Raw genomic sequence first — 14,661 nt, forward strand, 5'->3', positions numbered from 1 at the left:
CTGTCCCAATTAAACACTAACTCTATACTTTCTCCACCCTCGGCCCCTGGCAACCACTATTCCATTTCCTGTCTCTACAAATTTGACTATCCTAGGTCCTTTATGTAAATAGGATCATACACTATTTGTCCTTTTGTGATCGGCTTATTTCACTTAGCATAACACACTTCGCTCATGTTGCAGCATATATCAGGATTTCCTTCCTTTTAATAAAAGCTGAATAATAATCCATTGTTTGAACACATGGTTTGTTTATCCACTGATCTAGTGATGAACATTTCAATATGTTTCCACCTTTGGCTATTGTGAATGCTGTTATGAACACTTTGCGTCCCTGCTTTCAATTTTTGGGGGGAATATACCCAGAAGCAGAAGTGCTGGGTCATATTGTAGTGTTTAACCTTTTGAAAAACTGCCAAATTACTTTTCCCACACGAAGGACAGTATTTTTCATGTCTAAAACACTCAAAAGCTTAAGAGGTGGTGTTTATGAAGAGAACTGCCAGATATTCAGTTTATAATTACACAAATAAATGTGGCAACTCAACTGTCATTCATAAATACAAAATTTTATTTGCACTTCATTAGTGTAGAAAGACCACAATGCTTTTCATATCACAACACTCAAGACACACCAAGTTATTCAAATACATAATTACCTATTTATCTTGACTAAACAAAACAGTGCAGTTTAAGAAAAGATATACCAAAGATAGAGTTCACAAATTCATTATCAGACCCCCCCAAAAAAAAAATTGAACACAGTCTAGGCTTAACGGGGATAAGCTTCATCATAAAGGGGAGCAGTTTTATTTTCACAAAGGTATAGACGTTTTTAGGCAAATATGTGTATGTTCTTTGATATAGTAAAATGTATCTCTTTAAAATTCCTTTAAACAGGATTTGTTTAGGACAGCAGCGTTGTTTTAAAATCTTCTATAGTTTCAAAACATTTCTTTCTTTATTGAATCTTTGTAGTTCTTAAAAGCATAAGGTATGTCCATTCAGAAACTGTGAGAGAGACTCTGAGGCCTCAGGGCCAAGTCAAATCCTACCTTCTAACTAGTAATATTCTACCATTACGTAACATTAATAAATAACCTTCAATGACAGTGATGAATGGAGCTTTTGCTTTGTGGTAGAAACACTCCCATACTTCAAAGGTGCTACCACTGGGGGAAATGTCTTGTGAATAAAGAAAAAGCACTAAAGATAGCTTAAAAAAAAAAAAAAAAAAGTCTTTAGTTTTATAAATTTTCCTTAAAACAGTAAGCAAAGCACCACATTCTTTCTTCTTATTAGAATATCTTTTGTCCTCATAATATAATTAACAAAAACAATTATATTATTTATTTCAAGAAACATTATACCTTTCATTTCTCCCATTCTTCATATTAGAAGTACTACGTTTCCCAGTGTATGTACACTAGACACTGGGATAATGAATGAAATATAATTTTGGAGGGAAATATGTAATTTATAACCAAAACTTACCCAGGATTGCATATTTGCATATTTACAAGTTAGTGTATAGCTCTGACTTGGATTACAAAGTGCGAAAGGAAATTGTCAAAATGATTGTAGTGCAGAATAGAACATTTTCTCCTTTCCAGGAATCGTTTCCACTTTTTCTCCAAAGTAGCAAATCAACAGCATCGCACATGTGGTCTTGGCGGAGGCAATTCTGGTGGAATCTCAGGTTCTGGTTGTAATGAGAGGATACTATTGGACAACTCATTCCTTAAAATATCCAGGGGCATCTTCAGGATAAACAAAAGACAAATGCATTTTAACTATACAATATATATGTAAGTGCTTCACAAATCGTATAATTACATAAGAATAAAGTATTTTTATATAAAGCTCTCCAATCATTGAAATTTAATTAAACATTCAAATATTAAGCCAAAAAAACAAAAACTGGGTTCAGAGTGTATCACGTCACAACACAAATGCTGTCCAGCCTATCTCATACCCTCTGGTCTAAGAGACAAGATGGACCTCATCATAAACGTGTACTTTAATAATCTCATATAATAGAAACTTTAAAAAAGGCATTAATAAATGAAAAAACTGTTCTGCATTCTCGGGAGTTATATTATTACTGAAGAAAGAAATAACCTCTCTTGGCAATTATATAAACAACCATTTTATTAGAAGCTTCTGAATTAAGTCTGAACTGAGCAGATTATATGTAATAACAACATAAAGTTCTTACTAAAAAGCCTTTGAATGTAAGCCTAAAGATGCCTGAAGAAATTGCTGCTGTTCAGTGGAGCTGTCTAGCAATTTCCCTAGCATTAAGCACCACAGAAAGGCCTTGGCAGTAAAAGGCTCCTGTTAGCAAAGCTTTGAGTGAGGCAAGGACTGGGGCTTCTCAGCTGAGATACTCTCTTGCACATTTCACTAGGTTTCGACCCTCTGTATCTAACTTAATCCTTGTGGAAAAACAGGGAAAAAAAAAAAAAGCGCAAATGTCAAATAAACATGGCACGTTGTTATACTGGCTCCAGTTACTCTACCAAACCATATTTAAAGCTAAGCAAATACACACTGGACATCAATACCAAAGACATTGAAAACCACTAGATGGGAAACAGCTGCTGCTAACAGCAACCTGGATGCCTCTGGCCGAGGTGACAACGTCACCTGGTTCTTAAGTCTAAGGAAAACTACGGTAACTCGCTTTTGAAATAAAAACTTTACAACCAAGAAATAATACAGGAAACAGGTTTCAGATGAAATAATTTCATGACGTAGTTTCTTTTTTCTTTTTTTACCTTTTTCAGAATGTCATCGACGAGTTTCAGAAATATTTCGTCCACATTGAAGTTATCCTTGGCACTTGCTTCACAGAACCGCATCCCAGTTATCTGCTGTGCAAACTAAGAAAAAATATTAATTTTTCTTCATGGGTACAACTTAGTCTAATGTATGAGCATAAGGCCTATGACTGGGGGAGGCATAACCTTTTGGACTTCAAGAGAAGAGGTGGACTAAAATTTGTGAAGTCTCATTTACGCTCAACTATAAAGTTCACGAGTACAACAAATTCCTATATTTTAAGTAAATAACAAATGAAATCTCTACAGTGATACTGGAACTTTCTTGTCTGAAACTGTAACGTATCTGACATTTAAAATGTGAATATCACTGATTCTCCAAGGAAGGTTAAAATACATTGGAGTAAGAGAAAATCATGAAAGCAATCTTACGTTTTAAATAAAATGTTTCTCTGTATAAAATGCCAGGTTAGATAATAATGCAGCATATACTAACATGGTTTTTTCCTTCCATTTCAAAATGGATTTATGGGAGCAGAAAGTTAAAAAAAAGCAAATATATGAGAAGGATGTGACTGAGTGATAACTATGTAATTGTTTCATAATTTAAAAAAATAAGTCACTTGTTAAAAGTGTATCAACTGCTAAATGTATACAGTGTGGGACTGTGACTTCTCTCTTCAGCTCCCCACGTGTCTCTCACCTTTTCACCTTGCTGTTTGGTGATTTCTCTGTCAGTTTCACAGTCCAACTTATTTCCAACTAAGAGAAGTTCTGCATCTTCTGAAGCATACTGTGGAATTTTAAAAGAAGCTGCATTTCAAAGATGGGCATTGTCATATGCTGACAGGAAATGTAAACCAATCTAACATTTTTCATTCATTTGTTCATTCACTCCACAAATCTTTGAGCACCTCCTCTGTCCCAGGCAGGACTGGTTATTGTGGTGTACAGACGGTTCTCACAGGGCTCACAGTTTTAGACAGCAACGTGGTAACAGGCACTATGAGCCACAGTGTTCTTAGCCTTTGACCAATAATTCCTTAGAATCCACCCTAAGGAAATAATTCAAATTAAGGCATAGCTCTATATTTAAAATGATAATCAATCAAAAAACCTGAAAGTCCAACAAAACAGATGAAGAATAAAATAGGTTAAGGCATATAAAATAATTCAGCCATAAAAAAAGGAAAACCAATATGCTTTTGGAAGAACACTTAATAATACAGGAAGGCCCTTCATGATAGAATATTTAGTGAAATAAGGATGCAACACTAAATGGAGTGTGAATACAATTTGTTTTTTTTAGGATGGCAGAATTATAAATTTTTAAAATTTACTTGTGTGCTTTTCTTGATTTTCCAAATTTTCTATAATAAAGAGGAATCAGGAAAATAGTTAAGCTACATTTCTAAATTTTTAAAAATATATAGGCACAACAGAATTTCTCTTTAAAAAGGTTAAAATCTCTTGAATAACTCAATGGAGTATTCTAAAAAATCATTTGAGATAGACTGCAGCAAAAGGAACCTGAATGGCATGACCTTGGCCAAGTTATTCAGGGTCTTGGTCTTCTTATCAATTATGTACAGGTAAGAGTAATAGGCTGGTGTGGAATAAGAACAGTGCCTGGTACACAAAAAACACTTAAGAAATGACGACATTTCCTCAAAAAAAAAAAAAAAAAAAAAAAAAGCAAGAGTCAAGTATGCAAGGGAGGAGAGCACTAGATCTCAAGACCTCAGCAGGTTTCACAAACACAAGTACCTAATGGGGCCCTCGGAGTTGAGGGCATTGCTTCTGGTTTTAAATTCATTACATTCCAAAAATTTTAACCAGCAACGAGGACTGCCCTTTTAAATTTCCTTAGGAGCACACTCTGTGGCTTTAGCATGGGAGGAAATCAGTTTCAGCAACACGCCATCACAGAGCCCAAGCCCAGGTATGAGAGATAACTGAGTGTGAGCAGGCTGAGAGCAGGGCCGGCTCAGGTCCTAAGGCATCTCTGTAACCCTGGTAACTCTGGTACCTAACATATTTTAAAGAGGCACACACTGATAACAGGCTTGGTAAAATTGGCAAACATTCTCCAACATTATCTAACTGATGGGTTTAATACAATTTATAACATATTGAGTGTGCTTATTATGCAAGAGAACTAAACATCAAATTATTGCATAAAGAGAATAAAACTCTCTAAATGTAGTCATTGTACACCACCACATCTCACCCCCAACTGCTGTCTTCTAAGTGTGTATTCTGGGTACACATTTCTTAGATAGAAACTCACAGTTTACGTTAATCATATAGACACAGGTTATCTATATATAGTAAATCATGAGCCAAAGGGTAAAATGAGGAACTAAATTAGGACATCTATAATTTTAAGGGCAGATGTCCGGTGGATGACCAAGGCCCTTGGAGTGTCTACAGGCATTGCGGAGAAGGCCATCTCCTCTGTGGTCATTTACAAGATGAGTATCCAAGTGAACTTTCTGCAGAAATGAGAATGTCCCGCACCCAATTCCACGGAAGCGGCCTGATAGTGGAATGAGCACATCTGGGCGTTGAAGTCAGAGAGCCCATGGTACCAGAATGAAAACCCCGATTTTATTATTTATAAGCTGATTCTGGATAATGGACATATATACCTACTTTGATTGTAGTATAGATTAAACAATGTGTAGTGTGTAAAAGCAAGCTTCGTAAATATGTTTTCTCATTCTTCCTTTTATAAGGATCAATACCCATGAAGAGTTCACATCTGAGAGAAAAATGCAACACCTACCTTATCAATCATCTTCATCCATTTTGGCAAATCATCAAATGTCTCCTTCTTAGTAATATCATATACTAATATGATCCCCTTGGCACTTCTGTAATAAGCTGAGGTAATGCTGTTGAATCTCTCCTGACCTGCTGTGTCCCTAAGAAATAGCAACAAAAAATCAGTTCCCAAACAATAACCATTATGAGCAACTTCATGTTCCACTGCAAACAGACAGCAGTAGCCCCAACAGGATTCCTCCAAGTCACCTGGCAACTCATCCCTTCTGTGCATATTCGTATTATTAAGCAAGGGGGATAGCTTTTCTGATTTACTTTCAAACAAAAACATAAAGTCCCAATTTCTTTCAAATCAAGATTTTGAAAAAAAAAATGAGAATTTCATGGCAAAAATAAAATAAAGGGTAGGAGACAAAGAAGGTAGATTCCACATAATTTAAAGATGCTAAAATACCGTACATAGCAAAATTTTAATTTTTTCAAATAAAATGTTTTTCCAATGTGAAAACTCATGCGGAAATATCATTAAGCATAAAAGTAATTTTTGATTTCTAAACTTATACCTCATTGAGTCAGTTAGCTTTATAATGAATTTTTTAACATTCAAGAATTATAAAAGTATGAGGTAATTTAATACTATAAATTACACAAGTGCATGTGACCAACCTTTCTCCCCCACAAAACCATAGACTTTGTTCTAGAAGGCTCTAAGTCCCCAATCTACACTGAGGAAAATTGTTAGGACAGGAAAAGAACAGCAAAGATGAAGAGAGTTAGTAATGGGCTGATACCAGACTGTTTTCAGTCATAAAGTATTAAGCTCAAGTCGGTTTTTCTAGGTATTTTGCTTCTATAAATTGATATAGTAACGGATATAAATGCTGTTACTTCCCTAATTTCCTCAAAAGCACTGACTCAAGTCCTATTTGGGTTGGATAACAGCTATTTCTGATAAGCTCTGCTCCAGCAAGCACGGCTGGTGCAGTTCCCTGTAGAGTCCCGGGTGCCAGGGTGCTATTCCTGCTTCTGTGGAGAACGTGACCTTCCTGAACTGAGCTGTTTCCTGAGGTGTAAAATGGCGGAAAATGTAATACCCTTTTATGGGAGGCAGTCATCAATGAGGAGAACACATATGGAAAATAACTTAAACTATTTAAGCCTATAACTCTCCTTTAACCAACCTCAAGGGCTGGTTAAAGCCTCAGTTGTTGATAAGAATCCCCTACTAATGAAAAATGCTATAGACTAAACTGAGTAAGTGGTCAAAGAGAAGGAGAGGAGGAGATACCAAACAGGTTTGCGAATACAATAAAGTTCATTATTCTCTGACTGCTACTTTGAAATCTAAGAACAACTTATTTTCCAGGCTGAAGCTGACCATTTCAACATGAAGAATGACATAAGCACACCAAGTGTGTTCAGAAGCTGGCTGAGATCTATTTTCCCCATTTAATAAGCAATGAAAACTGCTTGAGACAAATGAGGCTCAACAGAGCAGAGCTTCTGATTAGGAAATTTAAATTTCTTTTAAAGATCATCTATAATTTAGCTTTTCCCAAAAAACCCTAACTCCTAGCATAGTCCCAGGTGCCACAGAGGTCATGGTAGAGTAAGCTGGGGGCAAGGGAGTAACAAAACTAAGGTTCTTCACTGCAAGGACACTCAAAGCCTGTGGCACAGCAGTGTGAGTTTCGGGGGTGAGGGTGATAGTGTGCAACGTTTCCCAAACACCTCTTCCCTTGAGGTGCACCTTGTGGAACTTGTCCCTAAAACGCCCTTTGGTGAAGGCGCTATAATTTATGGCTTCGTTTGACCTGGACTTACCACCAATTAGTTCACATTACTGATATTATACAAAAAAAGAATAAAAAGAAAAAAGAAAAAAAACCCAAACAACCCAAAAAGGCTTGTTGACAAATTCATTTTCACATAAAAAGCAAAGCCATCTGCTTTGTTCCAGAAGGTGTAACAACCCTGCTGCCTTTGACTGGAAGGGCCAGAGGGCTGTTCTGTTTTGTCCACTAGGGTCCAGCAGTGCACCTGGCCCAGAGTGGGCTGTCAGGAACATGTGCTGAACGAAAGGTTACAGGTGTAAAATGCAGAAAGTTTATGTCATTTCAAAGCAAAATAAACTTAATTTTTCTGACCCAGAACTGCCAAAGAATTGGAAAATTGAATATGAAAGATTAGAACTGAATTCTTTAGGATTTCTAAAAAGAACTTAAAGTCCACACTAATAAGTACCTTCGAGATAGGTGAAAAGGATTCAGATATCATTTCATTTACACAAGGAATCAATGAATAAAATTATTTCTGGAATCTTCGGCATTTAGGGGCATAATTAATACTTTCGAACCAATAAAGAACCAAATCTTTCATAGTGTGGTTTGCCATCCTATCGCAAGTTGTGGCTTGTTCACATAAGGGTTTGATCAAATATTTTTAATATTTTAAAGATTAAAAAATATTCTGTGCTATTTGAATACTTTTAAGAAATAACATCTCTCATTGATTACTTTAAAAAGCAAAAATAATACACATTTTTCTGCTCTAAAATCTGTGGTTAGCAAAATAGAGCTGCACCACAAATTTAAACAGCAATCAGATATAAGATCTTCATTGAGCATTTTATAAATCTGTATTCTCAGTAACTTTAAGCTGGCTTTTAGTGTAAATCAACTTCACATTAATTTCTATACATATTCAATGAATTAGAATCCAGAAATTGGGGATGAAGAATAGAGAAATTAGAAATAATAGAAGTTTTTGAAAAGTTATTTTTATTTTATTGTGGAAAGAACACAACATGAGTTCCATCCACTTGACAGATTTTTAAGTATAAAATACACTATTGTTATCTATAGATACAATGTTGTACAGCAGATCTAAAAGAAGTTTTAATAAAAATCCAACAATCAAAGGCATTTTGATATAGTTTAAAAAACCTGTTGCATGAGTAGCATACTGAGGCATCTCAGAAACATTAAGAAGTTAGTTGTCTCTGTTAAGTTAAACATACCAAAAGAGGACATAGACCTCTAAACGCAAAATCTGAGGCAATCATTCTACCACAAATAAACGAGCAAATAAGTTTAGTTTACAAAAATTTCAATGAGAAAACATTAATAGTTCACCACTTTCCATTTAAGGCCACTCCTTAAATTCCATCTTTTTATGCCTGGCTCTGAATGCTTGAGGCAGAAAAACATCTTCCTGTAAGAGACTAGGCCATATTTCCAAAATATTTGGGTCATGAAAATTTTTTATTTACCATTTCTTTCAAAAGCTCAATTGCTTGATTTATTTCCCCTACTAAATTATCTGCTATCATATATGGTCAAAGAACAGGATAAATGAAATGTCGATTTGAAACTAATATAAAATAAAAACTAAAAAAAGAAATGTCGATTCAGTTCAACAAGTATATATTAAATGTCTACTATGTGCCAGTACCAAAAAATCGCATACAAGTTTCTACTTTTCAAAAAATTAGATAATGATACCAATCTGATCACGCTTTGATCTTTCTATAAAGATACAGCATCCTAATATTTCCCCTCTTTATCTCCATGAACCTGAATTTTTAATGTGGCGATAAAGAGCCAATTTCTAGAGATATGCAGTTTATTAATAATGTCAGCTAAATCATCACTATAGTTAGCATGTGATGTTACTATTTCTCTGCTTTGGGTGCAAACTGAAAAATTCCTGTAATTCTGTTTCTTCGGTCTGATAAATAAATGATGCTTTGAACATTCGAAGATTCTTGTTGTATTTAATATTCCAGTTAAATGACACAATTACTCATTTGAAGGGCAGGAACCAATTTCAGTACATGAAGTGCTCTACCTCTTTCAAGCACAGAATGAAAAGAAAGGAGTTTTATGTCAACATAAGAACACTGGTGAAAACCGAATTCCCCAACAGTGAAGACTGGTATGATGGACAAAATGAGGGGCCCTTATAGGAAGCATTTTAACTCTCTGTTTGCCTAAAGATAGGAGACATGGCTTCAAGCCCATTTCAACTCAATGACTCTAAGTCACCGTGCATAATTTCCAGGATAGCGTTTGGGTGTAAATTCATGAAACTATATTCTAGTAGACACATTTTAATTTTAGTCATACTATAAGTTCTTATATACATTCGTATAGAAACACTTTACAGAGATGAGAAATTGGTCCTTTTTCTAACCACAGATAATGAAAGAACTGAAAAATGTGGCAATGATGTAAAGTGTGGCCTAAAAATGTGACAATGACATCTGTAGCTTTTGGTACCTTAAACCTTTGGAATCTATAGTAAATAATATTTTAGCTTAAACTGGCTATATCCAGAAATCATCAAGAAAAAGTGCAATGACTGGCAATGCTTCCATGGATGACAGTTTAAAAATCGGAGCACAGCTGTCATCAGCAGTTGCTCTGAAGAGCTCTTTGCAATTACACTGGCTCCTCCTATCCTCTCAACTGGTGACACTAAAGTGATGACAACATGGCAATGACAAAACAAATTACAAAGAAACAGCATAAGGACTCCAAAATAAGCTGGGTATTAACTTTAAATAATGAACCATGACTCCAATATTTCCTTTCTACCTACTGGATAATAATAATGATGTCTCTTCCTGAAGGAAAAGACAAGTCCTACTTCCTAACTACATCACTGGGGTATTCCCCATAGGAAATGTGCAATCAGTCTTTCAATACATTAAATCTAATTTTTCTTTCCTTAGTTATATTCTTCACCAATGTTGTACAGTTTTGAAAATATCGAGAATGAAGTCTGAGGAGTGATAAGCCAAGGAGAAGCAGAGGAGGAACTATCTGGGGGAATGCTTTTACATCCAAGACAGTATTTTCGGAGTGTCCCATGCATTTCTCAGAACTGCACTATCACACTTTCCCCCATGGACTGGGATCCATAACGCGGGGCTCTCTTAGATCAGATTCAAAGGTACAACAGTGAGATTCCAGAAGCACCCAATGTTACCAGCACAGACTTCAGTGGGCAGAGCTCCAGGGAGGCAGAGAACATTCGGACACACTTTTGTACATCAGATTACTACTGCCTGAGGTGGTACTGTAGTATTAGTACATTCTTTAAGCTACGTCTTTTTAGATACACCACAGTGTCATCATTTAGACACTGCTGTCATCCACTAAGCCAGCTTCTCGAATGTTCTAATATTAGTTATATCTCCTTCGTGAGGAAGTCTCCACCAAAACGTCTCACCCACAAGTGCTATGTACAGAGCTAGACATACTCTGACTCCTTTTAAAGATGGTCTTTACATTAAAGAGCTTATAATTAGAAATAGCTGCTCATGTCAAAGATACTCTGCTGCCATTTCCAGAGTTCAAAAAATTAGAAGCAATACACAAAACAGCTTGCTGCCTTTCCAATCATGGGCTAATATAATAAGAAACAATCCATTTTTTTCTTATTAAGTATTTAGGCAAGACACTTAATGTTTCATAATCAAGTCAAAAACCAAAATATGAAAAACAAAGATAGTAAACAAAAAAAACCCAACGAAACCCAACAATTTCTTAAAGTGGGTTGCATAGTCACAGATGATCAAATGAAGATATTACCTCAGACACCTCCGGTGGGCAAGCAAGGCTGGTTCGGCTGCAGCTGTGCCCCAGACAGGGACACGGATGAAGAATGAAGGCATGGCACTAACATTCAAGCATTAGGTGACCGATGACGCCACAGATGAGGCAGCAATTAACGCAGATGAAAGCAAACACACATATGGTGGACAGACACTCAGAGCGAGGGTTGACCTGCCGAGAGGAGTTAGTGAGCCAAGTACACACTGCAGCCATGTCGTTAAAAACAAAAGGGCATTCTCAGGACACCGCAGAGGGTGCTTTGAAGCCACCACCAGACCTGACCCTTTCTCCACAGACTGGTTCCCCAAAGCCCACTGTGGGCTGTGAAGAGCCAGCAGGAAGCTCTTAGAGCTGAACACAGTTATAACACAGCTGGTTTGGTCTCTCGCACGAGTATAATGTGAGAAAGGGGCTGTGGATTCATTTCTAGTTGGCATTAATGGGGGCACTGTGTCACCAAGGACAGTCCCTGAACTGTCTATAGGCGATCTGCCTTGAATCTGTGCAAATCTAGTTAGAAACATACTGGACTTTCTTTGAATACTAAACAAAAAAATAACTTTAAAAACATGAAGACGAACACTTGAGCAATCATTTTAGTGATGACAGTTTTGTCAAATGATTTGAAAATAGAGGCATAAAGGCTCCAAACGATCATTAAAGTAACGTTTTTCTTTTCCACAACTCCCCATGTGCAAATGGAGTATGAAATAAAGAGACTCTTCTAAATTCTCTCTCACACACTCATTTTATTTAAACATGAGCAAAGGAGAGGAAAAGTAGGAGAGGCAAACCAGCTCAGATGGTTAATTTTATTAGACAAGCGTATGGACTGTTAAACACATATGGCAATTATTGGGTGCAGATTCTCCACTTACCAGATCTGTAATCTAATTTTCTTTCCTCTTAGCTCTACAGTTTTGATTTTAAAGTCAACACCTGTAAATAAATCAAATAAAGAAGAAAAAGTTAAGATGCAATTTGTCATTAACATAAGCTTATTTGTACATTTTTATGTTATCAGAAAAACAAAAAACTGATATCACTAAATCCCAAAAGGGAAAAGAAGTACACCAGTATCTGTGACTACCTGGTCATGCTACACTTCAATACACAACTGTAAAAGTCAATCTGTTATGCTTTACTCTGAACTATTTATGTACCATTTGCTATTAAAATTTATTACTACCACAAGTTAAGCATAAAAACCATTTAAAATACATTTAATAATCGCATTAACAAATGGCTTTAAATAATGTTATCTTGGGGAAAATTCTTATACAGAACAGAAAATTTAATCTTGATTTCAAAAAGCTTTAGTCTGAATTTAGATATTATTAATTTTTTAGCATTCACATAAAATTTAGTTAATATATAAACGACTTCTTTATTACATTGTCAATGTGAGAGAAAATATATTTTTAAAATGTACTCATACAAATTAACATATCAAATTTTTATTTTTTAATATTAAGAAGCAAACCATTATGTATCACTGTCCCTTTCCAATTCAGCCTTAAGCTTCAGATAATTTTAAAACCAAATTTCAATCTGTGTATGTTACCTTATATGCTTCTCAGTTATAAAAAACTTTAATATTTCAGAACAACATTTTTTACACAATTTTCACAACTGATGCTGGCTAAATTTGAGAACTACATATTCTCTACAGGAACTACTTCCTGGCTGCTTTGTAGTATCCAGGGTCCCAAGGCTGTGAGGCCTCAACCGGGCAGGGCCCAGCTGTGCCAGGGAGTGCTGCAGGGCCACAAAGAAAACAGGGGCCTCACTCCCAGGCTCTCCATCTCAGGGGACTGATGCAGCACTTCAAAGTCAGATGAGGTTCTTGAGGTGAAGTGAAAGGCATGTGACGGGCTTTTATAATTAGTAACACACTGCAGACACCAATGCAATACCAAAGGACATGTTTACAACTCTGAGTGGGGGCGGGGCAGCAGGCCTTACTTGTACAATACAGAGAAGGTGCATACCAAATGTCACAAGAAAACAAAGCTAGAGCATACTCTACTACATTTTAATTCTTAATCTCTTACACCAGACACAATTGTAAATGCCACTGAATAAAACCTGGTTAATTCAATTTTACTTTCAGTTCTGGAACACATTTGCTTTTCAGAGTCAAATGACACTCTAAAACAGCCTTGAAACAGGAAGCATGTTTGTGTACCACCAATATCCTCAAACAGAGTTCCTTAATGACTCAACCACAAGGAAAGAACACAGCTTAAAGTGATAGCCTACAAGGCACAAACTGCAGTCTAGAGATACTTCCCATGTTCTGATTTTAAAAGATACATACAGCTCAATGACAAAATACTGTCTTCCTTGTATTAGCAACAAGTTGGGACCTCACCATGTTACTCTGTGAAGGCGATTTACAAATTGAATTGTCATGACTACTACTCTATTTTACTTTTGTTTCTAGTTACTTTTTTTTTTTTAAGGTTTTACTTAAGGGAGCTGTAACTTTTGTAAAATGTATCACTGTGGCTGCTACTTTAATGAAAAGAATTCGCAGATAATATTTCTTTTGTGAGCTCTGATTCAAATCAACTAAAAGAATCCTTTGAAACAGCCAGAGCAAATAATTTTTGTTTTGATCAGGCTGTTGTCTCTTCTAAGAATTGTTCTGAGCCTGAACATGTCAGGCTTAGTTTTTCAACTAACTTTAGCAATCCTATACTACGACTATTTTGTAAACACAAAGTTTAATGAATAAAAATAAGAGGGCATTAACATTCAAAATCAGGAAATAAGTGGTAATGTTATCATCATATGATTATATATACATTACTAATTTTAATAGGAAAACAAAGCAAAGATGACAGTGAATAGGATTAATAATTTAGCCAAAATGAAGATTATCTAGTTTTAGTGAGTAGATCAATGACAAAGTAACTAACAACAGAGAAATGTCCAGTGGCTAAATCTAAAACTCCATAAAAGAAAACAGCTTATTAAAATAGTCTTCTCTCTTAAATGAAATATCCTTTACCAAATCTAACAGATGCTAAGTGGCTTATAATGACTGGAAACTTACTTCAAATGAAGGCTTAAAACGTACCCTGTATAAAAGTATACAACCAAACATTCTTAAAAACCTTCTTACATCAAGTCAAAGGTATCTCCTAATGTTGTCTATTTTAATATATCCATGTCATAGAAATAATAATGATCCTTAATAAAAGGTAACAAGTCATTAATAGCCTTAAATATTCAGTTTATTTTGGGAAAAGTAAGCACAGAGAAGTTCCCAAGGAGGAATGTCTAGGACCAATGTTTATAAACAAATAGGGACAAAAAGGGTGGCAACTTAATTTCCATCTATAACCCTTGTTGAAAACCCAGTTTCCTATAGGTCTCTTGACTAACAGGAGAAGCGATCACTCCTACCGCTCCATCAGTTGATGGGGATAGTCCTTGCCCTCAAAGAGCTGTCAATACTGACC

The 14,661-nt window shown here is 35.8% G+C and overlaps 1 protein-coding gene across 2 annotated transcripts; it reads right to left on the bottom strand.

Annotated features, from left to right (window-relative positions):
• Window positions 1–548: 548 nt before the first annotated feature.
• RAB12 (RAB12, member RAS oncogene family) lies at window positions 549–12,194 on the bottom strand. Of its 2 annotated transcripts, XM_023534177.1 has the most exons (5): window positions 12,070–12,194; window positions 5,572–5,710; window positions 3,487–3,576; window positions 2,781–2,885; window positions 549–1,760 (listed from the first exon to the last, which is right to left on the bottom strand). In XM_023534177.1, exons 1-5 carry the CDS (start codon window positions 12,183–12,185, stop codon window positions 1,647–1,649), a joined length of 564 nt encoding a protein of 187 aa, XP_023389945.1. In that variant the 5' UTR covers window positions 12,186–12,194; the 3' UTR covers window positions 549–1,646. The 2 variants fall into 2 exon arrangements, with proteins under 2 accessions (XP_023389945.1, XP_023389946.1); XM_023534178.1 differs by lacking the exon at window positions 3,487–3,576.
• Between the last annotated feature and the right edge of the window lie 2,467 nt (window positions 12,195–14,661).

The sequence above is a fragment of the Pteropus vampyrus genome, unplaced genomic scaffold, assembly GCF_000151845.1.
Source record: "Pteropus vampyrus isolate Shadow unplaced genomic scaffold, Pvam_2.0 Scaffold122, whole genome shotgun sequence".
Classification (NCBI taxonomy): domain Eukaryota; kingdom Metazoa; phylum Chordata; class Mammalia; order Chiroptera; family Pteropodidae; genus Pteropus; species Pteropus vampyrus.

Bases quoted from the DNA above. Each gene is read 5' to 3' on its own strand.
- RAB12 (XM_023534177.1), bottom strand. From the start codon at position 12,185: ATGTTAATGACAAATTGCATCTTAACTTTTTCTTCTTTATTTGATTTA. The intron at 3,577-5,571 runs GTAGGTGTTGCA...AAAATTCCACAG, and splicing joins GGATGAAGATGATTGATAAG to TATGCTTCAGAAGATGCAGA. The intron at 1,761-2,780 runs GTAAAAAAAGAA...TTTATCCTGAAG, and splicing joins TCGATGACATTCTGAAAAAG to ATGCCCCTGGATATTTTAAG.